Source organism: Pseudophryne corroboree, chromosome 8, assembly GCF_028390025.1.
Source record: "Pseudophryne corroboree isolate aPseCor3 chromosome 8, aPseCor3.hap2, whole genome shotgun sequence".
Classification (NCBI taxonomy): domain Eukaryota; kingdom Metazoa; phylum Chordata; class Amphibia; order Anura; family Myobatrachidae; genus Pseudophryne; species Pseudophryne corroboree.
Window position 1 is genome coordinate 68081669 of NC_086451.1, and position 25737 is coordinate 68107405.

General features: G+C 48.5%; 1 protein-coding gene across 1 annotated transcript in view; it reads left to right on the plus strand.

The window, feature by feature from the left end:
• The first annotated feature begins 4686 nt into the window (after positions 1-4686).
• The window catches only part of HSD17B10 (hydroxysteroid 17-beta dehydrogenase 10), a 118216-nt gene continuing 97165 nt past the window's right edge, over positions 4687-25737 (plus strand). Inside the window, exon 1 of the mRNA XM_063936586.1 lies at positions 4687-4795. Coding sequence (XP_063792656.1) covers positions 4772-4795 — 24 coding nt within the window. The 5' untranslated portion in view covers positions 4687-4771. The remainder of the gene's footprint in view (positions 4796-25737) is intronic.

Consider the following 25737-nt stretch of genomic DNA (forward strand, 5'->3'; position numbering starts at 1 on the left):
TATCAAGGTACCAGTATGTGATAACTGTCTTTGCATGTTAAATGGTTGAAGCTTGATTGATCTACTGGCATTTCATTGTAGCCACAGATCATAGAGACCCACTGACTGTTTAGGTGTGCAATGTAATTTAGTTTAATTACCCCAGAACCACAGCTAGGGCCAGAGAGGTGTTAAGCCCTTCCTGCTCTGTGTCCTCTCAGAACTAGTCATTTGTTTACACAAGAGCCATGGCCAGAGCTTCAAAGGAGAAGATAAGGACATTCGCCCCTGAGAGAGTAGCCAGGAAGCCCAGTATGAGCTGACACTCAATACCTTCTCTGGCTTATGGAAGGGTTAACAGTAACACTCCAGAGGGAGGGGGGCTGAAGGGGAAGCATGTTTTTTTAAATAGGAGACCCTCAGAGTGTAAGTTGGCCATTATCAAAGAAGCGAGTCAGGAGAACATTCTGGCTCTGTAATGTTCCGATATCCGAAGCGTCTTCACTTCATCTCATCGTTCTACTCTGCATGCGTGCTAGTATCGGTGGGTTTAACTTCCTATTTTTATTTTCTTGAAGTTGTCTTTTCTGTTGTGACTTTGACTTTTTATCATTATATTCTTGTAACTTTCTTTTTTCTGTAACATAAGCTTTGAAGTGTTTTACTTGAATTAAATCTAATTTTAGATCTGGTTTCTGTTGTGTATCCAACCCAACTCTCTGAAAGAGGCGTTACCAAAATATTAATAATTCTAGGTGCAGGCAAAAGCCATAAGTTTGCCTTGGGTCATACCCTAAACGTTTGTACTTTGGCTGGTAGCAGTGATTTTGTGTGAAATAAACACACGCGCTCAGGTATCCAGTAAAGGTGTCACGTGGCAGGGATTCGCAGATTGGCGTATCTGGGGAATCGCCGTGCCTAGGATCGTCACTCCCTGCATACCACCACCTCACTGCATACCACCTCCTTCCTGCATGCCACCTCTTCACTGCATACCACCTCCTCCCTGCATACCACCCTGCATACCACATCCTCCCTGCATACTACCCTGCATACCACCTCCTCCCTGCATACCACCTCCTCCCTGAATACCACCCTATATACCACCTCCTCTCTGCATACCACCTCCTCCCTGCATACCACCTCCTCCCTGAATACCACCCTGAATACCACCTCCTCCCTGCATACCACGTCCTCCCCCTGCATACCACCTCCTCCCTGCAAACCACCACCTCCTCCCTGCATACCACCTCCTCCCTGCATACCACGTCCTCCCCCTGCATACCACCTCCTCCCTGCATACCACCTCCTCCTTGCATACCACCTCCTCCCTGCATACCACCTCCTCCCTGCATACCACCCTAGATACCACCTCCACCCTGCATGCCACCCTGCATACCACCTCCTCCCTGCATACCACCTCCTCCCTGCATACCACCTCCTCCCTCTGCATACCACATCCTCCCCCTGCATACCACATCCTCCCCCTGCATACCACCTCCTCCTTGCATACCACCTCCTCCCTGCATAACACATCCTCCTTGCATACCACCCTGCATACCACCTCCTCCCTGCATGCCACCCTGCATACCACCTCCTCCCTGCATGCCACCTCCTCCCTGCATGCCACCTCCTCCCTGAATACCACCCTGAATACCACCTCCTCCCTGCATACCACGTCCTCCCCCTGCATACCACCTCCTCCCTGCAAACCACCACCTCCTCCCTGCATACCACCACCTCCCTGCATACCACGTCCTCCCCCTGCATACCACCTCCTCCCTGCATACCACCTCCTCCTTGCATACCACCTCCTCCCTGCATAACACATCCTCCTTGCATACCACCCTGCATACCACCTCCTCCCTGCATGCCACCCTGCATACCACCTCCTCCCTGCATACCACCTCCTCCCTGCATACCACCTCCTCCCTGCATAACACATCCTCCTTGCATACCACCCTGCATACCACCTCCTCCCTGCATGCCACCCTGCATACCACCTCCTCCCTGCATACCACCTCCTCCCTGAATACCACCCTGAATACCACCTCCTCCCTGCATACCACGTCCTCCCCCTGCATACCACCTCCTCCCTGCAAACCACCTCCTCCCTGCATACCACCTCCTCCCTGCATAACACATCCTCCTTGCATACCACCCTGCATACCACCTCCTCCCTGCATGCCACCCTGCATACCACCTCCTCCCTGCATACCACCTCCTCCCTGCATACCACCTCCTCCCTCTGCATACCACATCCTCCCCCTGCATACCACCTCCTCCCTGCATACCACCTCCTCCCTGCATACCACCTCCTCCTTGCATACCACCTCCTCCTTGCATACCACCTCCTCCCTGCATAACACATCCTCCTTGCATACCACCCTGCATACCACCTCCTCCCTGCATGCCACCCTGCATACCACCTCCTCCCTGCATACCACCTCCTCCCTGCATGCCACCTCCGCCCTCTGCATACCACATCCTCCCCCTGCATACCACCTCCTCCCTGCATACCACCTCCTCCTTGCATACCACCTCCTCCCTGCATAACACATCCTCCTTGCATACCACCCTGCATACCACCTCCTCCCTGCATGCCACCCTGCATACCACCTCCTCCCTGCATACCACCTCCTCCCTGCATGCCACCTCCTCCCTGAATACCACCCTGAATACCACCTCCTCCCTGCATACCACGTCCTCCCCCTGCATACCACGTCCTCCCTGCAAACCACCACCTCCTCCCTGCATACCACCTCCTCCCTGCATACCACCTCCTCCCCCTGCATACCACCTCCTCCCCCTGCATACCACCTCCTCCCTGCATAACACATCCTCCTTGCATACCACCCTGCATACCACCTCCTCCCTGCATGCCACCCTGCATACCACCTCCTCCCTGCATACCACCTCCTCCCTGCATACCACCTCCTCCCTGCATAACACATCCTCCTTGCATACCACCCTGCATACCACCTCCTCCCTGCATGCCACCCTGCATACCACCTCCTCCCTGCATACCACCTCCTCCCTGAATACCACCCTGAATACCACCTCCTCCCTGCATACCACGTCCTCCCCCTGCATACCACCTCCTCCCTGCAAACCACCACCTCCTCCCTGCATACCACGTCCTCCCCCTGCATACCACCTCCTCCCTGCATACCACCTCCTCCCTGCATAACACATCCTCCTTGCATACCACCCTGCATACCACCTCCTCCCTGCATGCCACCCTGCATACCACCTCCTCCCTGCATACCACCTCCTCCCTGCATTTGCAATGCGATTGCATCTTGATGGTCGTGATGTTCATCTGCGACGGCAGGCTGAGTGAGCTTCAGCTTACTCAGCCTTGCTGGCGCAGTGTAGCTTGCGGGACCAAGAAAACTGGAGACATAGGGGGTAATTCCAAGTTGATCGCAGCTGGAATTTTTTTAGCAGTTGGGTAAAACCATGTGCACTGCAGGTGGGGCAGATATAACATGTGCAGAGAGAGTTAGATTTGGGTGTGGTGAGTTTAAACTGCAATCTAATTTGCAATGTAAAAATAAAGCAGCCAGTATTTACCCTGCACAGAAACAAAATAACCCACCCAAATCTAACTCTCTCTGCACATGTTATATCTGCCTCCCCTGCAGTGCACATGGTTTTGCCCAACTGCTAAAAAAATGTCCTGCTGCGATCAACTTGGAATTACCCCCATAGTCCTTGGCCTCGCCACTCCCGGAAAACGGGGTTGACACTCCCCCGTTTTTCCGAACGCCGGCTGTGCACGCCATGCTATTTATTCTCCCTCCAGGTGTGTCATGGACCACCCAAGAGGGAGAATAGGTGTCGGTATGCCTGTTGTCTGGATCCCGGCCCCAGTATGGTGAGCGCCTGGATCCCAACAGCCGGCATATCGAATGCCTCCCCTGAATTAGGCCCATAGTCTGCAGGCTGTGGTAACATAACTTACATGTATGATGGGCACTACTATCACCGATTTGAAATTATGTCAATATAACTAATGAAAACACAAACACCAAGGACCAATTAACAATCTTTAATAGAATATTTACATAACAATGAGATTGCAGCAGTAACATATCACCACTGCCTATAGAAGGCCATATACCAGGGGTTCCCAAACTGTGCCTTGGGACACTTGCAGGGGTGCCTTGGACCAATTAAAGTTATTTATAATTTATGTAATAGGCAAAACCAGTGCTGGTGGCTGTTAATCATAGAAGATGTGGACAAACACAAGCATATCCTGTCCCTCACCACATAACTGACCCTAAGGATGACATATAGTTAGAATAGATTTAATACACTGGGAAATTGTGGCACCACCGCCCTGATTAGTACATAGCCCCCATTATTGTCTGTAAATGATTATGAATAGAAGATGGATATGAATACACTACAGGCTCTTATTACATAAGTGTGACAGACTGTGCAAGTAGTAGAGAGCGGAGTTCAGGACCCTGGAGAGAGGCCAGCAACAGCAGCAGCCTCCGGGCAATGACACTTAGGCGCACGATGCCTTTAATACTGCTGGCAAAGCAACATTTAAAAGTCGGCTGCAGCAGTGACTATCCCTTTAAGACAGCCCTATGTTGCTTCTTTTATTTATTTTTTTAAGCGCGATTTGCTATTGGCTGGCTGCATTTCCTATCGTCCTTATCATTGGCTTAAAAGTTATTTCATCTGATGACGTCTGCTTTACTTTGATTGGCCAGACGGTTAGCATGTAGGTAGGCGATTGGCCGGTTCATCCACCAGGGATCTTGGGGGAAACATGGCGAACCTGAGAAGCTTGAAGGTGAGTTAGTGAGCGGGCGCGGGAAGAGGAGGATGCAGCGGGCAGTGAGGCCAGGGCCGCCGTGTGACCTGGGGGGGGGGGGCTGCTGCAGCGGGTATCGGGTGCGTGTATGCCTGGTAACTTTCCGCGGGCGGTCTTGCACCATGTCCACCTCACACAGACAGGGTCACCTATCTGCAGCATGTAATGTCGCACACACCATGCCCTGCAGTCACATGTTACTGTGCAGGCGCCCTGCATGCGTGTTATCTGACGTGTCCACACTTACATGGGTGATCATGTTCTCTGGTCATACAACATCATATGGGGTCTATTCATGAACCAGAGTGGAGGAGTTGCCTCTGGCAACTAAGCAGCTTTGAAGTAATGTTTATCAGGTGCATTCTATAAAGTTATACATATTAGCTGATTGGTTGCTATGGGCAACTTCTCCGCACTTATCACTGCTTCATAAAGACCCCATAAGCGGAGAGGCATTATAGCACATATATTGTGCCGTTATAGCGCTTCCTGCCTTGCCTCTTTACCGCGGTGAAGCAGGAGGCTGCACCGACAAGATGCATTACCATCTAGGATGCTGGAGTGCAGATAATGTGCACTAATACAACTTTTCCTTTTCATACATTGTATAAATCAATGCACACTTAATTAAACAGTTTTTCTCTATCGTCCTAAGTGGATGCTGGGGTTCCTGAAAGGACCATGGGGAATAGCGGCTCCGCAGGAGACAGGGCACAAAAAAGTAAAGCTTTACTAGGTCAGGTGGTGTGCACTGGCTCCTCCCCCTATGACCCTCCTCCAGACTCCAGTTAGATTTTGTGCCCGAACGAGAAGGGTGCAATCTAGGTGGCTCTCCTAAAGAGCTGCTTAGAGAAAGTTTAGTTTAGGTTTTTTTCTTTACAGTGAGTCCTGCTGGCAACAGGATCACTGCAACGTGGGACTTAGGGGGAAAGTAGTAAACTCACCTGCATGCAGAGTGGATTTGCTGCTTGGCTACTGGACACCATTAGCTCCAGAGGGATCGAACACAGGCCCAGCCGTGGAGTCCGGTCCCGGAGCCGCGCCGCCGACCCCCTTGCAGATGCTGAAGCGTGAAGAGGTCCGGAAACCGGCGGCTGAAGACTCCTCAGTCTTCATAAGGTAGCGCACAGCACTGCAGCTGTGCGCCATTTTCCTCTCAGCACACTTCACTGGGCAGTCACTGAGGGTGCAGAGCGCTGGGGGGGGGCGCTCTGAGAGGCAAATATAAACCTTATACAAGGCTAAAAATACCTCACATATAGCCCATAGGGGCTATATGGAGATATTTAACCCCTGCCTGACTGGAAAAATAGCGGGAGAAGAACCCGCCGAAAAAGGGGCGGGGCCTATCTCCTCAGCACACGGCGCCATTTTCTGTCACAGCTCCGCTGGTCAGAACGGCTCCCAGGTCTCTCCCCTGCACTGCACTACAGAAACAGGGTAAAACAGAGAGGGGGGGCACATTAATGGCTATATATATATATATATATATTAAAGCAGCTATAAGGGAGCACTTAATATAAGGATATCCCTTGTATATATAGCGCTTTGTGGTGTGTGCTGGCAGACTCTCCCTCTGTCTCCCCAAAAGGGCTAGTGGGTCCTGTCTTCATTAGAGCATTCCCTGTGAGTTTGCGGTGTGTGTCGGTACGTGGTGTCGACATGTATGAGGACGATATTGGTGTGGAGGCGGAGCAATTGCCAAATATGCAGATGTCACCCCCCAGGGGGTCGACACCAGAATGGATGCCTTTATTTGTGGAATTACGTGATGGTTTATCTTCCCTTAAACAGTCAGTTGAGGACATGAGGCGGCCGGACAATCAATTAATGCCTGTCCAGGCGCCTCAAACACCGTCAGGGGCTGTAAAACGCCCTTTGCCTCAGTCGGTCGACACAGACCCAGACACGGGCACTGATTCCAGTGACGACGGTAGAAATTCAAACGTATTTTCCAGTAGGGCCACACGTTATATGATTTTGGCAATGAAGGAGACGTTACATTTAGCTGATACTACAGATACCGTAAAACAGGGTATTATGTATGGTGTGAAAAAACTACAAACAGTTTTTCCTGAATCAGAAGAATTAAATGACGTGTGTGATGAAGCGTGGGTTGCTCCTGATAAAAAGTTGATAATTTCAAAAAAGTTATTGGCATTATACCCTTTCCCGCCAGAGGTTAGGGCGCGCTGGGAAACACCCCCTAAGGTGGACAAGGCGCTCACACGCTTATCCAAACAAGTGGCGTTACCCTCTCCTGAGACGGCCGCACTTAAGGATCCATCAGATAGAAAGATGGAAGTTATTCAAAAGAATATATACACACATGCAGGTGTTATACTACGACCAGCTATAGCAACTGCCTGGATGTGCAGTGCTGGAGTAGTTTGGTCAGAATCCCTGATTGAAAATATTGATACCCTAGATAGGGACAATGTTTTACTGTCGTTAGAACAAATAAAGGATGCATTTATCTATATGCGTGACAGAGGGATATTTGCACACTGGCATCTCGGGTGAGTGCTATGTCCATTTCAGCCAGAAGAGCCTTATGGACACGACAGTGGACAGGCGATGCGGATTCAAAACGTCACATGGAGGTTTTGCCGTATAAAGGGGAGGAGTTATTTGGAGTTGGTCTATCAGACTTGGTGGCCACGGCTACTGCCGGGAAATCCACTTTTTTACCTCAAGTCACTCCCCAACAGAGAAAGGCACCGACCTTTCAACCGCAGCCTTTTCGCTCCTACAAAAAAAGAGAGCAAAGGGCTTGTCGTACCTGCCACGAGGCAGAGGAAGAGGGAAGAGACACCAACAGGCAGCTCCTTCCCAGGAACAGAAGCCCTCCCCGGCTCCTGCAAAAACCTCAGCATGACGCTGGGGCCTCTCAAGCGGACTCGGGGACAGTGGGGGGCCGTCTCAAAAATTACAGCGCGCAGTGGGCTCACTCGCAGGTAGACCCCTGGATCCTGCAGATAATATCTCAGGGGTACAGGTTGGAATTAGAGACGGATCCTCCTCATCGTTTCCTGAAGTCTGCCTTACCAACCGTCTCTTCCGAAAGGGAGAGGGTGTTGGAAGCCATTCACAAGCTGTACGCTCAGCAGGTGATAGTCAAAGTACCCCTATTACAACAAGGAAAGGGGTATTATTCCACTCTATTTGTGGTACCGAAGCCGGATGGCTCGGTAAGGCCTATTCTAAATCTGAAGTCCTTGAACCTCTACATAAAAAAGTTCAAGTTCAAGATGGAGTCACTCAGAGCAGTGATAGCGAACCTGGAAGAAGGGGACTTTATGGTATCCTTGGACATCAAGGATGCGTATCTACACGTTCCGATTTACCCCGCACACCAGGGGTACCTCAGGTTCATTGTTCAAAACTGTCACTATCAGTTTCAGACGCTGCCGTTCGGATTGTCCACGGCGCCTCGGGTCTTTACCAAGGTAATGGCCGAGATGATGATTCTTCTTCGAAGAAAAGGCGTATTAGTTATCCCATACTTGGACGATCTCCTAATAAGGGCAAGGTCCAGAGAACAGCGGGAGACAGCTTTAGCACTATCTCAAGAGGTGCTAAGACAACACGGGTGGATTCTGAATATTCCAAAATCCCATTTAATCCCGACAACTCGTCTGCTGTTCCTAGGAATGATTCTGGACACGGTTCAGAAAAAGGTTTTCCTTCCAGAGGAAAAAGCCAAGGAGTTATCCGATCTGGTCAGGAACCTCCTAAAACCAGGAAAAGTGTCAGTACATCAATGCACAAGAGTCCTGGGAAAAATGGTGGCTTCTTACGAAGCAATTCCATTCGGCAGATTCCATGCAAGAATATTCCAAAGGGATCTGTTGGACAAATGGTCAGGGTCGCATCTGCAGATGCACCTGCGAATAACCCTGTCACCAAAGACAAGGGTGTCACTTCTGTGGTGGTTGCAGAAGGCTCACCTATTAGAAGGCCGCAGATTCGGCATTCAGGATTGGATCCTGGTGACCACGGACGCCAGCCTGAGAGGCTGGGGAGCAGTCACACAAGGAAGAAACTTCCAGGGAGTATGGACGAGTCTGGAAAAGTCTCTTCACATAAACATTCTGGAACTAAGAGCAATCTACAATGCTCTAAGCCAGGCGGAACTTCTCCTGCAAGGAAAGCCGGTGTTGATTCAGTCGGACAACATCACGGCGGTCGCCCATGTAAACAGGCAGGGCGGCACAAGAAGCAGGAGTGCAATGGCAGAAGCTGCCAAGATTCTTCGCTGGGCGGAGAATCACGTGATAGCACTGTCAGCAGTGTTCATCCCGGGCGTGGACAACTGGGAAGCAGACTTCCTCAGCAGACACGATCTTCATCCGGGAGAGTGGGGTCTACATCCAGAAGTCTTCAACATGTTAATAGACCGTTGGGAAAGACCAATTGTAGACATGATGGCGTCTCGCCTCAACAAGAAACTGGACAAATATTGCGCCAGGTCAAGAGATCCACAGGCAATAGCTGTGGACGCACTGGTAACTCCTTGGGTGTACCAGTCAGTGTATGTGTTTCCTCCTCTGCCGCTCATACCAAAGGTATTGAAGATCATACGGCAAAGAAGAGTAAGAACAATACTAGTGGTTCCGGATTGGCCGAGAAGGACTTGGTATCCGGAACTTCAAGAGATGCTCACGGACGAACCGTGGCCTCTACCTCTGAGAAGGGACCTGCTACAGCAGGGTCCCTGTCTTTTTCAAGACTTACCGCGGCTGCGTTTGACGGCATGGCGGTTGAACGCCAGATCCTAAAAGGGAAAGGCATTCCAGAAGAAGTCATTCCTACCTTGATTAAGGCACGGAAGGAAGTCACCGTGAAACATTATCACCGCATTTGGCGAAAATATGTAGCGTGGTGCGAGGATCGGAGGGTTCCGACGGAGGAATTCCAACTGGGTCGTTTCCTACATTTCCTGCAATCAGGATTATCTATGGGTCTCAAATTGGGATCCATTAAGGTTCAAATTTCGGCCCTGTCAATATTCTTCCAAAAAGAATTGGCCTCTGTCCCTGAGGTCCAGACTTTTGTCAAGGGAGTACTGCATATACAGCCTCCTGTGGTGCCTCCGGTGGCACCGTGGGATCTAAATGTAGTTTTAGATTTCCTCAAATCCCATTGGTTTGAACCATTGAAAAAGGTGGATTTGAAATATCTCACATTGAAAGTGACTATGTTACTAGCCCTGGCCTCTGCCAGGAGAGTATCTGAATTGGCGGCTTTATCTTATAAAAGTCCTTATCTAATCTTCCATTCGGATAGGGCAGAACTGCGGACTCGTCCGCATTTTCTCCCTAAAGTGGTATCAGCATTTCATCTGAACCAACCTATTGTGGTGCCTGCGGCCACTAGCGACTTGGAGGACTCCAAGTTGTTGGACGTTGTCAGAGCCTTAAAAATACATTGCAAGGACGGCTGGAGTCAGAAAATCTGACTCGCTGTTTATATTGTATGCACCCAACAAGTTGGGCGCACCTGCTTCTAAGCAGTCGATTGCTCGTTGGATTTGTAACACAATTCAACTTGCACATTCTGTGGCAGGCCTGCCACAGCCTAAAACTGTAAAAGCCCACTCCACAAGGAAGGTGGGCTCATCTTGGGCGGCTGCCCGAGGGGTCTCGGCATTACAACTCTGCCGAGCAGCTACGTGGTCGGGGGAGAACACGTTTGTAAAATTTTACAAATTTGATACCCTGGCAAAGGAGGACCTGGAGTTCTCTCATTCGGTGCTGCAGAGTCATCCGCACTCTCCCGCCCGTTTGGGAGCTTTGGTATAATCCCCATGGTCCTTTCAGGAACCCCAGCATCCACTTAGGACGATAGAGAAAAGAAGAATTTACTTACCGATAATTCTATTTCTCGGAGTCCGTAGTGGATGCTGGGCGCCCATCCCAAGTGCGGATTATCTGCAATACTTGTACATAGTTATTGTTAACTAATTCGGGTTATTGTTAAGGAGCCATCTTTAAGAGGCCCTTTCTGTTGTCATACTGTTAACTGGGTTTAGATCACAAGTTGTACGGTGTGATTGGTGTGGCTGGTATGAGTCTTACCCGGGATTCAAAATGCCTCCCTTATTGTGTATGCTCGTCCGGGCACAGTACCTAACTGGAGTCTGGAGGAGGGTCATAGGGGGAGGAGCCAGTGCACACCACCTGACCTAGTAAAGCTTTACTTTTTTGTGCCCTGTCTCCTGCGGAGCCGCTATTCCCCATGGTCCTTTCAGGAACCCCAGCATCCACTACGGACTCCGAGAAATAGAATTATCGGTAAGTAAATTCTTATTTAAACACATATGGGCGGGATGTACTAATGTCCATCGCCGCCCTGCGCCACGATGCTGATCGCATATGTACTAACATATGCGATCAGCATTGCGGAGGACAGCTCTTCCGATAAGAGCTGTCCTCCGTGATGCACAGCGGCAGCCTGACTTCCGGGATTCGGCCCAGGAGTCAGTCTGCGTATGCGCGGGGTGACGGGGGCGGCCGCAGGGCATGCTGGGAGGGATCCGATTGGATCCCTCACACAGCGCCGCGGAGAGAAGCCCATAGGCTTCTATGGACTATCGCCAGCTAAAGCTGGCATACCCCGCCGCGGCGCTGACCTGCCGGCCGGGGGTTAGTACATCAGGAAAATGCGGTAAACAGGGAGTTTACCGCATTTTCTGCTTAGTACATCCGGCCCATATATACGTATCACATATCAAGCATTGCACACAATGGGACTGATTTGTGACTAACTAAACCTGGCCCAATGAGTTTTAAAAGAGCAAAGAAACATTTGCAGAATGTTATCAGTGAATACAGACAGACTCACGGACTGCTACCGTAACGCACTGGTAATAGAACAGACACGAGTGGGGGAAGTAGAGAGAGCGGTAGGATCAAACACTTAGTGGCAGTCAGCCAGACCAACACGCTGACCAAGCTTATTGGTAAGTTGGTTGGTTTGGCCTTGTAGTTATTGTTTTTCTATCTGTGACTGAGTAAACAATTTGCTCATCTATTTATAAAATATTGAGGTCTAATTAAAGTCCAGAATTTACACATTTGTTCTAGTTGGTAATTTTTTCAATCCTTTGCATGACAAAACAATCTATCATTCTGGTTTCTAGATATAAAATTAAATACTTTAGCGTATCAACCAATCAGCTCCTAACTGTCATGTTACAGGTGTTTGAAAAAAGTCAGGAGTTGATTGGTTGGTACTTTTCTCTCTCCACGCTTTGATACATCTTCCCCTATGTCTGGTTTCCAATTTCTAAACCGCACCTTCACCCATGTACTAATACTGAGACTTTGCTCACAGCGTTAGTAGCCTGACACTGTATTGGTGAGGGATGGTGAAGCAGAGCTTCAATTCCAACCACACACAATAAATTGGGAATTTACAGAGAAATCTCGCTACTGTCTGACATCTTCACTGTACTTTTTAATATAAAAAAATATGGCCCACCTTTGAGCATTAAAAGTTTTTATTTATTTTTTTATATCGAATTATGGTTCCAGGTCAGACTAATAATACCCCTTTTACACTCTCAGAAAAATCCCGGGATATTGCACGTGAACGCGCATCATCCCGGGATTTTTCTCAGTGTGAAAGGATACAGGGACAATTTCCTGGGACGAGCATCCCGGGATTTCAACCCAGGTCTCGACCTGGGTTGAATCCGGGACCGTCCCGGGAAGCTGTGCAGTGTAAACGGGTATACCGGGTCAAGGTGACCCGGCACCCGTTCTCTGCATAGGAGGAGGCGGTGCTCGGAGAAGATTATCTCCAAGAACCGCCTCCGGGAGACTCCGCGGTGATGTCACCGACCCGGCAATATGTCAGGTTGGGCCGCTGAATGTAAAAGGGTCATTCCCGGGAATGACCAGAGCCGCGAGTGTAAAAGGGGTATAACAGAAATTCCTGTTTACCTGAGGCAGGATAATTATCTTGCTAGACTTTGCCCAATTATATAAATGAGATTTATCAGTGACCTCTTTGCAGTCTGTATAGTCTCCTAGAGAGCTATGTTCTGCACATGGCCTTATTCAGAGATATATGTAGCCAGATCTGCATCCATCTCACATGCTGGAGACCGCCCACCATGTGTGAGGCCATCTCCCGATGCGTCCGCAATTAGATGCATACGCATCAGAACTAAGGTTGACCTCTAGCTGCGCTGTCAGGCGGTCGGCCTCCATTTTTTTAGTCTTGGCATCTGCATATGATATCACGCAGTCGCCCCGTAATGGTTTGATGCCGTTTGGCCCGCCTCCCCACAAACGCTGCATTGCCGCCCCCCAAGAGCGCCCTCCGCTGTCGCTCATAATGCGGTTGCATCCATCAGTGATACGACCGCAATGTGTGTGGTTGCGCGGCCGCGAACCTCACAGTGCAGTAGGCTACAATTTTGTATGATGCTCTAATCCGTTCTCTAGGAACCAGTGAAGGCCTTGTTAATACTGTAGGTAGGCTGCATTCTTATAAGTGTTGCTTTAGGCCGTAAAATGACATGTATATATTGTTTCTCTTACGTCCTAGAGGATGCTGGGGACTCCGTAAGGACCATGGGGTATAGACTGCTCCGCAGGAGACATGGGCACTCTAAGACTTTAGAATGGGTGTGCACTGGTTCCTCCCTCTATGTCCCTCCTCCAGACCTCAGTTGGATCCTGTGCCCAGTGGAGACTGGATGCACTGCAGGGGAGCTCTCCTGAGTTTCTCTGAAAAGACTTTTGTTAGGTTTTTTATTTTCAGGGAGCACTGCTGGCAACAGGCTCCCTGCATCGTGGGACTGAGGGGAGAGAAGCAGACCTACTTAAATGATAAGCTCTGCTTCTTAGGCTACTGGACACCATTAGCTCCAGAGGGTTGGAACGCAGGTCTCACCCTCGCCGTTCGTCCCGGTGCTGCGCCGCCGTCCTCCTCACAGAGCCGGAAGATAGAAGCCGGGTGAGTATGAGAAGAAAGAAGACTTCAAAAGGCGGCAGAAGACTTCAGGTCTTCAATGAGGTAACGCGCAACACACACACACACACACACACACACACACACACACACACACACACACACACCACTGTAATTGTGCAGGGCGCAGGGGGGGTGCCCTGGGCAGCAATTATTACCTCAAAAACCGCACTGGCACAGGTCTCAGATACTGCGGAGGCAGTATAGTATAAAACCCCCGCCATTATAAAGAAATTGAGCGGGACCGAAACCAGCCGTCGAGGGGGCGGGTCTTGATCCTCCAGCACTAACCAGCGCCATTTTCTCCACAGCATGCTGCAGAGAAGTGCTCCTGGACTCTCCCCTGCTGAACAATAACGGGGCAAAAACGAGGGGGGGGGGGGGGGGCACATTTATTTGGTGCAAATTATATATATATATATATATATATATATATATATAATTTCTCTAACGTCCTAGTGGATGCTGGGGACTCCGTCAGGACCATGGGGATAGCGGGCTCCGCAGGAGACAGGGCACATCTAAAAAGCTTTTTAGGTCACATGGTGTGTACTGGCTCCTCCCCCTATGACCCTCCTCCAAGCCTCAGTTAGGTTTTTGTGCCCGTCCGAGAAGGGTGCAAACTGGATGGCTCTCTTAAGGAGCTGTTTAGTAAAGTTTTTTTTTAGGTTTCTAATCAGTGATTCCTGCTGGCGACAGGATCACTGCAACGAGGGACTTAGGGGAGAGACTTGCAACTCACCTGCGTGCAGGAGGATTGAAGTTTTAGGCTACTGGACACTGAGCTCCAGAGGGAGTCGGAACACAGGTCAGCCTGGGGTTCGTCCCGGAGCCGCGCCGCCGATCCCCCTTACAGACGCTGAAGAAAGACGGCGGAACGGAGGTCCGGAAACAGGCGGCAGAAGACTTCACAGTCTTCAGAGAGGTAGCGCACAGCACTGCAGCTGTGCGCCATTGTTGCTACACGTCTCACTGACACGGTCACGGAGGGTGCAGGGCGCTGCTGGGGGCGCCCTGGGCAGCAATATAAATACCTATTTGGCAAATAAATACATCACATATAGCCATTAAGGCTATATGTATGTATTTAACCCAGGCCAGTTTTCCTAATAACCGGGAGAAAAGCCCGCCGTGAAAGGGGCGGAGCTTATTCTCCTCAGCACTCAGCGCCATTTTCCTGACCAGCTCCGCTGGTGAGGAAGGCTCCCACTCTCCCCTGCACTACAGAAACAGGGTTAAAGAGAAGGGGGGCATAAATTAGCGATATAATTATATATTAAGAGCCCATATATAGAAACAACACCTTCTAGGGTTGTTATATACATTATGGCGCTTTTGGTGTGTGCTGGCAAACTCTCCCTCTGTCTCCCCAAAGGGCTAGTGGGTCCTGTCCTCTATCAGAGCATTCCCTGTATGTGTGTGCTGTAGGTCGGTACGTGTGTGTCGACATGTATGAGGAAAATGTTGGTGAGGAGACGGAGAAAATTGCCTGTAATGGTGATGTCACTCTCTAGGGAGTCGACACCAGAATGGATGGCTTACTTATGGAATTACGTGATAATGTCAACACGCTGCAAGCCGGTTGACGACATGAGACAGCCGGCGGACAAATTAGTATCGGTCCAGGCGTCTCGGACACCGTCAGGGGCTTGTAAAAACGCCCATTTACCTCAGTCGGTCGACAGACACTGACACGGACACTGACCCCAGTGTCGACGGTGAAGAAACAAACGTATTTTTCCTTTAGGGCCACAAGTTACATGTTAAGGGCAATGAAGGAGGTGTTACGTATTTCTGATACCACAAGTACCACAAATAAGGGTATTTTGTAGGGTGGGAATAAACTACTTGTAGTTTTGCCTGAATCAGATAAATTAAATGAAGTGTGTGATGATACGTGGGGTTCCTCCGACAGAAAGTTATGGGCGGTATACCCTTTTTCCCGCCAGTAGTAAGGGCGAGTTGGAAAACACACCTTAGGGTGGACAAGGCGCTCACACGCATATAAAAAACATGGTGTTACCGTTTCCAGATACGGCCGCCCTCAAGGAGCCAGCTGATAGGAAGCTGAAAAATATCATAACAGTATATACACACATACTGGTGTTGTACTACGACCAGCAATCGCCTCAGCCTGGATGTGCAGCGCTGAGGGGGCTTGGTCGGATTTCCTGACTGAAAATTTTGATACCCTTGACACCCCATACGGGCAGGCGGGCGAAGGCCAGTCATATCTGCCCAGGGGGAGAGGAAAGGGAAGAAGACTGCAGCAAGCAGCTCATTCCCAGGAACAGAAGCTCCTCACGGCTTCTGCCAAGTCCGCAGCATAACGCTGGGGCCGTACAAGCGGACTCAGGTGCGGTAGGGGGTCATCTCAAGAGTTTCAGCAACACTCGCAAGGGAACTTCGGGATCCTACATGTAATATCCCAGGTGTACATTGGAAATTCGAGACGTCTCCCCCTCACACAATTCACAGGCTGTATTCCCAGCAGGTGATAATCAAAGTACCCTTCTTACAACAAGGAAGGGGGTAGTATTCCACACTATATTGTGGTACTGAAGCCAACCGGCTCGGTGAGATCTGAAATATTTGAACACTTACATACAAGCGTTCAAATCAAGATGGAGTCACTCGGAGCAGTGATAGCGAACCAGGAAGAAGGGGACGATATGATGTCACTGGATATCAGGGACGTTTACCTACAGGTCCAAATTTGCCCTTCTCACCAAGGGTACTTCAGGTTCCTGGTACAGAACTGTCACTATCAGTTCAGACGCTGCCGTTTGGATGGTCCACGGCGCCCCGGGTCTTTACCAAGGTAATGGCCGGAATGATGATTTTTCTTAAAAGAAACATGGACGCTTTCCTGATAAGGGCAAGGTCCAGAGAACAGTTGGAGGTCGGAGTAGCACTATCTTAAGTAGTTCTACGACAGCACGAGTGGATTCTAAATATTCCAAAATCGCAGCTTTTTCCGACGACACGTCTACTGTTCCTAGGGAAGATTCTGGACACAGTCCAGAAAAACGTGTTTCTCCCAGTGGAGAAAACCAGGGAGTTATCCGAGCTAATCGGGATCCTCCTAAAACCAGGAAAAGTGTCAGTGCATCATTGCACAAGAGTCCTGGTAAAAATGGTGGCTTATTACGAAGCAATTCCATTCGGCAGATTTCCCGCAAGAACTCTTCAGTGGGATCTGCTGGACAAATGGTCCGGATCGCATCCTCAGATGCATCAGCGGATAACCCTATATCCAAGGAAAAGGGTGTCTCTCCTGTGGTGATTACAGAGTGCTCATCTTCTAGAGGGCCGCAGATTCGGCATTCAGGATTGGATGCCGGTGACCACGGAGGCCAGCCTGAGAGGCTGGGGAACAGTCACACAGGGAAAAAATTTCCAGGGAAGTGTGATTAAGTCTGGAGAATTCTCTCCGCATAAATAAGCTTAGAGCAAATTTATAATGCTCTAAACTTAGCTAGACCTCTGCTTCAAGGTCAGCCGGTATTGATCCAGTGGGATAACATCACGGCAGTCGCCCACGTAAACAGAAGGGCGGCACAAGAAGCAGGAGGGCAGTGAAAACTGCAAGGATTTTTCGCTAGGCGGAAAATCATGTGATAGCACTGTCAGCAGTGTTCTTTCCGGGAGTGGACGACTGGGAAGCAGACTTCCTCAGCAGGCATGACCTCCACCCGGGAGAGTGGAAACTTCATAGGGAAGTTTTTCAACATGATTGTGGACCGTTGGCAAAGACCAAAGGTGGACATGATGGCGTCCCGCCCGAACAAAAAACGGGACAGGTATTCCGCCAGGTCATGAGACCTTCAGGCGATAGCTGTGGATGTTCTGGTAACACCGTGGGTGTACCAGTCTGTGTATGTGTTCCCTCCTCTGTTTCTCATAACCAGGGTATTGAGAATTATAAGACATAGAGGAGTATGAACTATACTAGTGGCTCCGGATTGGACAAGAGGGACTTGGTACCCGGAACTTCAAGAAATGCTCACAGAGGACTAAGGGCCTGGGGAGCTAAGAAGGGACTTGATTCAGCAAGTACCATGTCTATTCCAAGACTTACCGCGGCTGCGTTTGACGGCATGGCGGTTGAATGCCGGATCCTGAGGGGAAAAGGCATTCCATAAGAGGTCATACCTACCCTGGTCAAAGCCAGGAAGGAGGTGACCGCACAACGTCATCACCACATGTGGTGAAAATATGTTGCGTGGGTGAGGCCAGGAAGGCTCCACGACGGAAATTCAACTAGGTCGATTTCTACACTTCCTGAAAACAGGAGTGTTTTGGACCTCAAATTGGGGTTCATTAACATTTAAATTTCGGCCCTGTAGATTTTCTTCCAGAAAGAATTGACTTCAGTTCCTGAAGTCCAGATTGTAAAGGATGTATTGCATATACAGCTTTTTTGTGCCCCTAGGGGCACCGTGAGATCTCAACATAGTGTTGGGTTTTCTTAAAATCATATTGGTTTGAACCGCTCAAATCTGTGGATTTGAAATATCTCACATGGAAAGTGACCATGCTGTTGACAAATATCTCACATGGGAAGTGACCATGTTGTTAGCCCTAGCCTCGGCCAGGCGATTGTCAGAATGGGCGGCTTTGTCTTACAAAAGCCCATATTAAAATTTTCCATTTGAACAGGACAGAACTGGGACTCGTCTCCAGTTTCTTCATGAAGGGGTGTCAGCGTTTTCACCTGAAACAACCTCTTGTGGTGCCTGCGGCTACTAGGGACTTGGAGGACTCCAAGTTACTAGACGTGGTCAGGGCCCTAAAAATATATATATATATATATATATATATATATATATATATATATATATATATATATATATATATATATATATATATATATATATATATATATATATATATATATATATATAGTTAGGACGGCTGGAGTCAGAAAGTCTGACTTGCTGTTTATACTGTATACACCCAACAAGCTGGGTGCTCATGCTTCTAAGCAGTCTATTGCACGCTGGATTTGTAGTACAATTCAGCTTGCACATTCTGTGGCAGGCCTGCCACAGACGAAATATGTAGATGCCCATTCCACAAGGAAGGTGGGCTCATCCTGGGCGGCTGCCCGAGGAGTCTCGGCATTACAACTTTGCCGAGCAGCTACGTGGTCAGGGGAGAACACGTTTGTAAAATTTTACAAATTTTGATACTCTGGCTAAGGAGGACCTGGAGTTCTCTCATTCGGTGCTGCAGAGTCATCCGCACTCTCCCGCCCGTTTGGGAGCTTTGGTATAATCCCCATGGTCCTGACGGAGTCCCCAGCATCCACTAGGACGTTAGAGAAAATAAGAATTTACTTACCGATAATTCTATTTCTCGTAGTCCGTAGTGGATGCTGGGCGCCCATCCCAAGTGCGGATTGTCTGCAATGCTTGTACATAGTTATTGTTACAAAAATCGGGTTATTACTATTGTTGTGAGCCATCTTTTCGGAGGCTGCTTCGTTTTGTTATCATACTGTTAACTGGGTTCAGATCACAAGTTGTACGGTGTGATTGGTGTGGCTGGTATGAGTCTTACCCGGGATTCAAGATCCTTCCTTATTGTGTACGCTCGTCCGGGCACAGTACCTAACTGAGGCTTGGAGGAGGGTCATAGGGGGAGGAGCCAGTACACACCATGTGACCTAAAAAGCTTTTTAGATGTGCCCTGTCTCCTGCGGAGCCCGCTATCCCCATGGTCCTGACGGAGTCCCCAGCATCCACTACGGACTACGAGAAATAGAATTATCGGTAAGTAAATTCTTATTATTCCAGCATGTCAGGCGGCACTCCGTTTATAACGTAATTGCTTGATACAGCCGGTGCCCTCCAAGAGGAATAAGGACAGAGCCCTTCCCAAATGCACAACACCAGTCAGGCGGCACTCACGGCGAAAAAAAGGAAGCAGATGGCTTGCAGAGCTTATCAACGTTTCAATGCATATAAAAATACATTTTCATCAGGACAACAAGACAATAAAACATACATACCTATATAGCCCTCTCCATCTGAGCATGGCGCCGTCCGCCCGCCGCGTCCCGCTCCGTGTCCAGTGATGTCATCCGCAGGCGTCGGCGTCCGGCGTCATGACGACCAGACGAAGTTCACTAAAAACCTAAACACACACAGAGACCGCATTACGGTAAATGAAAAAACAGACACCTAAGTGAAAAAAAAGTAAAAAAAAAAAAGAATCTTAAACCAAATACATCATGTAACACATATTGGATCAAGATGCCAGCTGCGAACATCTACTAAACAGTTTCATTTAAGAAAAAAGCAGCTATACATTAGTGGCATCAATGCCGCATTATGGACAATAGTCCACAATGTGGATAATATACAGTGATCCTAGCAGCCAGAGTAATGAGCAAGGTAAATAGAGCTACTTAATGACCATACTCCACAAAAGAATCATAAAAAGAAACAAATTAAAAGAAAAATAATTTTTTTTGGGGGGGAGAACATACAAACTCCCCACCAACATATATTAAGCTACAATGTACATATATTCAAGATGTAATTGGTCACTAGGCCACAAAGTAAATTAGATAAAACATGACAGCCCTTGATGTTCATTAAGGCCTCGGGGAGACAAGGTATCTAAAAGAAAGATCCACTTCGCTTCTCTTTTTAACAGTAATAGACCCCGATCCCCCCCCCCGTTTGAGTGGAGGAATGTGGTCTATAATACGATGTCGTAGCTGGGCTAGAGAATGGCGAGCCTCAAGAAAGTGGCGCGCTATCGGCTGATCACTTTTACCTGAATTAAGAGCTGCCCTAATTGACGACCTATGTGCCGCCATCCTTTCTTTAAAGGCACACTCCGTCTTGCCTACATAATGTAGGCCACACGGACAGCTCAATACATACACCACAAATTTCGTGGTGCAAGTTACCCGGTGAAGGATCCTAAACTTTTTCCCAGTATATGGGTGATGGAAAATATCTCCCGCAATCATGTGACTGCACGTAGTGCAGCCCAAGCACTTAAAACAACCTAACCGAGCGGGATTGAGAAAACCCGTCTCCCTTCCACTACTTACTGAAGGAAATTGTATGTCCGTTTTCATTACATGATCCCTGATATTCTTACCCCTCCTATAGGCTGGCATAATTCTGGCATTGTTGAGACTCTTCAATTGTTTGTCAGATCTAACTGCAGGCCATAGGGATTTACAGAATTTATTAACCTGATTACTCTGACAGTGAAATTTATTCACCCAAATCAAGCGATCCTCAGTACTTTTCGTAGTGGGCGTAAGTGCAACAGATCTTGGAGTAGCAAGTACCTTTGACTTGGTCGCTAAGAGGTCATTCAGAGGGTAACCTCTCTGATGGAATTTGGTCACCATGGAATCTAATGTTGCCTCAACTCTACTATCATCATTGATGATTCTACGTACCCGTAACATCTGTGAATAAGGGAGACCCTTTTTGAGAGGTAACGGATGATGGCTAGATGCCAACAACATGTTATTTCTATGCTGGGGGAAGAGAGATGCAGATGCACACTCTTAGCACTAAGAACACTGATAATAAAAATAATTTAAATAAACCCTCACAATTAACATGGAGTATAATTGAAGTTCTTAGCACACATTTGCGCAAATATGCGGGCCCATGTACCGCGGCCAGGTGACCATCACATGGGTCCCTAACATCCCTAATACTATCACATTCAATAAATTTATACAGGACTTACCTCTAAATAGGGCCTTATCAATGTGTGATCTGAAATGCAGGAACCCAGCTAATTAAAACACCTGAGGGTGAATGGGAGGAGTGCCAATCCAGAGGAAGGAAGCCTTGCCTTCCAGTGTACAATATATACACAAATATAGTGGAAAAAAGGGGGAACCTGGATTGCACATTCTATTACTAAAGATATCAAGAGGTGCTATCATGCTGAGGCTTCTAATACTATGCTGGGGGAAGAGAGATGCAGATGCACACTCTTAGCACTAAGAACACTGATAATAAAAATAATTTAAATAAACCCTCACAATTAACATGGAGTATAATTGAAGTTCTTAGCACACATTTGCGCAAATATGCGGGCCCATGTACCGCGGCCAGGTGACTTCATCACATGGGTCCCTAACATCCCTAATACTATCACATTCAATAAATTTATACAGGACTTACCTCTAAATAGGGCCTTATCAATGTGTGATCTGAAATGCAGGAACCCAGCTAATTAAAACACCTGAGGGTGAATGGGAGGAGTGCCAATCCAGAGGAAGGAAGCCTTGCCTTCCAGTGTACAATATATACACAAATATAGTGGAAAAAAGGGGGGAACCTGGATTGCACATCCTATTACTAAAGATATCAAGAGGTGCTATCATGCTGAGGCTTCTAATACTATGCTGGGGGAAGAGAGATGCAGATGCACACTCTTCCAACATGTTATTTCTGTCAGTGGGCTTCACAAAGAGCCCAGTGCTAACCTTTCCATCGTTAACAGTAATGCATACGTCCAAAAAATTAACGCTCCTCTGATCAATGGTATGTGTGAGTTTCACAGGGGAATCTGACGCATTGTGTACAATAATCAGGGACTCCAGTTCAGCCCGTGAGCCCTTCCAGAGGACTAATAGATCATCAATAAACCGTAAATACAGTACGATCTTGCTACGAGTTTGTGGACATGTGAAAAACAAGGTTTCCTCCACTGAAAACATATATATATATATAATGTAGAAGAAATGAAGGTGGCACTCACGCAGGTTTTTGCAAAGGTAAAAAGGTCAGTTTTAATTTACCGACATGTTTCGGGGACTAGCCCCGTCCTCAGGGCCTTAGGACGGGGCTAGTCCCCGAAACATGTCGGTAAATTAAAACTGACCTTTTTACCTTTGCAAAAACCTGCGTGAGTGCCACCTTCATTTCTTCTACATACATACGAGGTAATTCCTCCGGGAGGGCACCGCAGTAACATCATTCACACAGAAGAGTGCCGGGACTGATATATATATATATATATTTCTCTAACGTCCTAAGTGGATGCTGGGGACTCCGTAAGGACCATGGGGAATAGCGGCTCCGCAGGAGACTGGGCACATCTAAAGAAAGCTTTAGGACTAACTGGTGTGCACTGGCTCCTCCCCCTATGACCCTCCTCCAAGCCTCAGTTAGATTTCTGTGCCCGACGAGAAGGGTGCACACTAGGGGCTCTCCTGAGCTTCTTAGTGAAAGTTTTAGTTTAGGTTTGTTATTTTCAGTGAGACCTGCTGGCAACAGGCTCACTGCATCGAGGGACTAAGGGGAGAAGAAGCGAACTCACCTGCGTGCAGAGTGGATTGGGCTTCTTGGCTACTGGACATTAGCTCCAGAGGGACGATCACAGTCCCAGCCTGGATGGGTCCCGGAGCCGCGCCGCCGGCCCCCTTACAGAGCCAGAAGAGCGAAGAGGTCCGGAAAAATCGGCGGCAGAAGACGTTCCTGTCTTCAATAAGGTAGCGCACAGCACTGCAGCTGTGCGCCATTGCTCTCAGCACACTTCATACGCCGGTCACTGAGGGTGCAGGGCGCTGGGGGGGGGGGCGCCCTGAGACGCAATAAAAAAAAACACCTTGGATGGCAAAAAATGCATCACACATAGCTCCTGGGCTATATGGATGCATTTAACCCCTGCCAGAATATACAGAAAAACGGGTGATAAGGCTGCCGAAAAGGGGGCGGAGCCTATCTCCTCAGCACACTGGCGCCATTTTCCCTCACAGCTCAGTTGGAGGGAAGCTCCCTGGCTCTTCCCTGCAGTCACTACACTACAGAAAGGGTTAAAAAAAGAGAGGGGGGCACTAATTAGGCGCAGTATTAAAACATACAGCAGCTATAAGGGGAAAAACACTTATATAAGGTTATCCCTGTGTATATATATATATATATAGCGCTCTGGTGTGTGCTGGCATACTCTCCCTCTGTCTCCCCAAAGGGCTAGTGGGGTCCTGTCCTCTATCAGAGCATTCCCTGTGTGTGTGCTGTGTGTCGGTACGTTTGTGTCGACATGTATGAGGATAAAAATGATGTGGAGACGGAGCAGAGTGTCTGTAACAGTGATGTCACCACCTAGGGGGTCGACACCTGAGTGGATGTACTGTTGAAAATTACGTGACAGTGTCAGCTCTGTATAAAAAAAACAAAACAGTGGTTGACATGAGACAGCCGGCTACTCAGCTTGTGCCTGTCCAGACGTCTCATAGGCCGTCAGGGGCTCTAAAGCGCCCGTTACCTCAGATGGCAGATACAGACGCCGACACGGATACTGACTCCTGTGTCGACGGTGAAGAGACAACCGTGATTTCCAGTAGGGCCACACGTTACATGATTGAGACAATGGAAAATGTTTTATACATTTCTGATAATACGAGTACCACCAAAAAGGGGTAGTATGTTCGGTGAGGGAAAAACTACCTGTAGTTTTCCTGAATCTGAGAAATAAAATGAGGTGTGTGATGATGCGTGGGTTTCCCCCCGATAACAATTGATAATTTCTTAAAAAGTATTGGCTGTATACCCTTTCCCGTCAGAGGTTAGGGTGCGTTGGGAAACACCCCCTAGGGGGGATAAGGCGCTCACACGCTTGTAAGAACAAGGGCTCTACCCTCTCATGAGATGGCCGCCCTTAAGGATCCTGCTGATAGAAAGCAGGAGGGTATCCAAAAATTTATTCACACACATACTGGTGTTATACTGCGACCAGCAATCGCCTCAGCCTGGAGGTGCAGTGCTGGGTTGGCATAGTCGGATTCCCTGACTGGAAATATTGATATCCTAGATAAGGATAGTATATTATTGCCTATAGAGCATTTAAAAGATGCATTTCTATATATGCAGGATGCACAGCGGAATATTTGCCGACTGGCATCAAGTATAAGTGCGTTGTCCAATTCTACCAGTAAAATGGTCAGGTGATGCGGATTCCAAACGGCATTTGGAAGTATTGCCTTTGAAAGGGGACATTTGGGGTCGGTCTTTTAGACCTGGTGGCCACGGCAACAACTGGGAAATCCACGTTTGTACTCCAGGTCGCCTCTCAAAATAAGACGCCGTATTATCAGGCGCAGTCCTTTGTTGGCAAGCGGACAAAAGGTTCCTCTTTTCTGCTCGTAACAGAGGGAGAGGAAAAAGGCTGAAGAGATTACCCAGTTCCCAGGAACAGAAATCCTTTCCCGCCTCTGCAAAGCCCTCAGTATGACGCTAGGGCCTTACAAGCTCAGGCACGGTGGGGGCCCGTTCTCAATGAATTTCAGTGCGCAGTGGGCTCACTCGCAAGTAGACCCCTGGATCCTTCAGGTAATATCTCAAGGGTACATATTGAAATTCGAGACGTCTCCCCCTCGCCGTTTCAAAAAGTCGGCTTTACCGACGTCTCCCTCTGACAGGGAGGCAGTTTTGGAAGCCATTCACAAGCTGTATTCCCAGCAGGTGATAATCAAGGTACCCCTCCTGCAACAGGGAACGGGGTATTATTCCACACTATTGTGGTACCGAAGCCAGACGGCTCGGTGAGACCGATTCTAAAATCTAAAATCTTTGAACACTTACATACAGAGGTTCAAATTCAAGATTGAGTCACTCAGAGCAGTAATTGCGAACCTGGAAGAAGGGGACTACATGATGTCTCGGGACATCAAGGATGCTTACCTTCATGTCAAAATTTACCCTTCTCACCAAGGGTACCTCAGGTTATGGTACAGAACTGTCACTATCAGTTCAGATGCTGCCGTAGGGATGGTCCACGACACCCCGGGTCTTTACCAAGGTAATGGCCGAAATGATATCCCTTCGAAGGAAGGGAATTTTAGTTATCCCTTACTTGGACGATTCCCTGATAAGGGTAAGATCCAGGGAACAGTTGGAAGTCGGTGTAGCACTATCTCAGGTAGTGTTGCGGCAGCACGA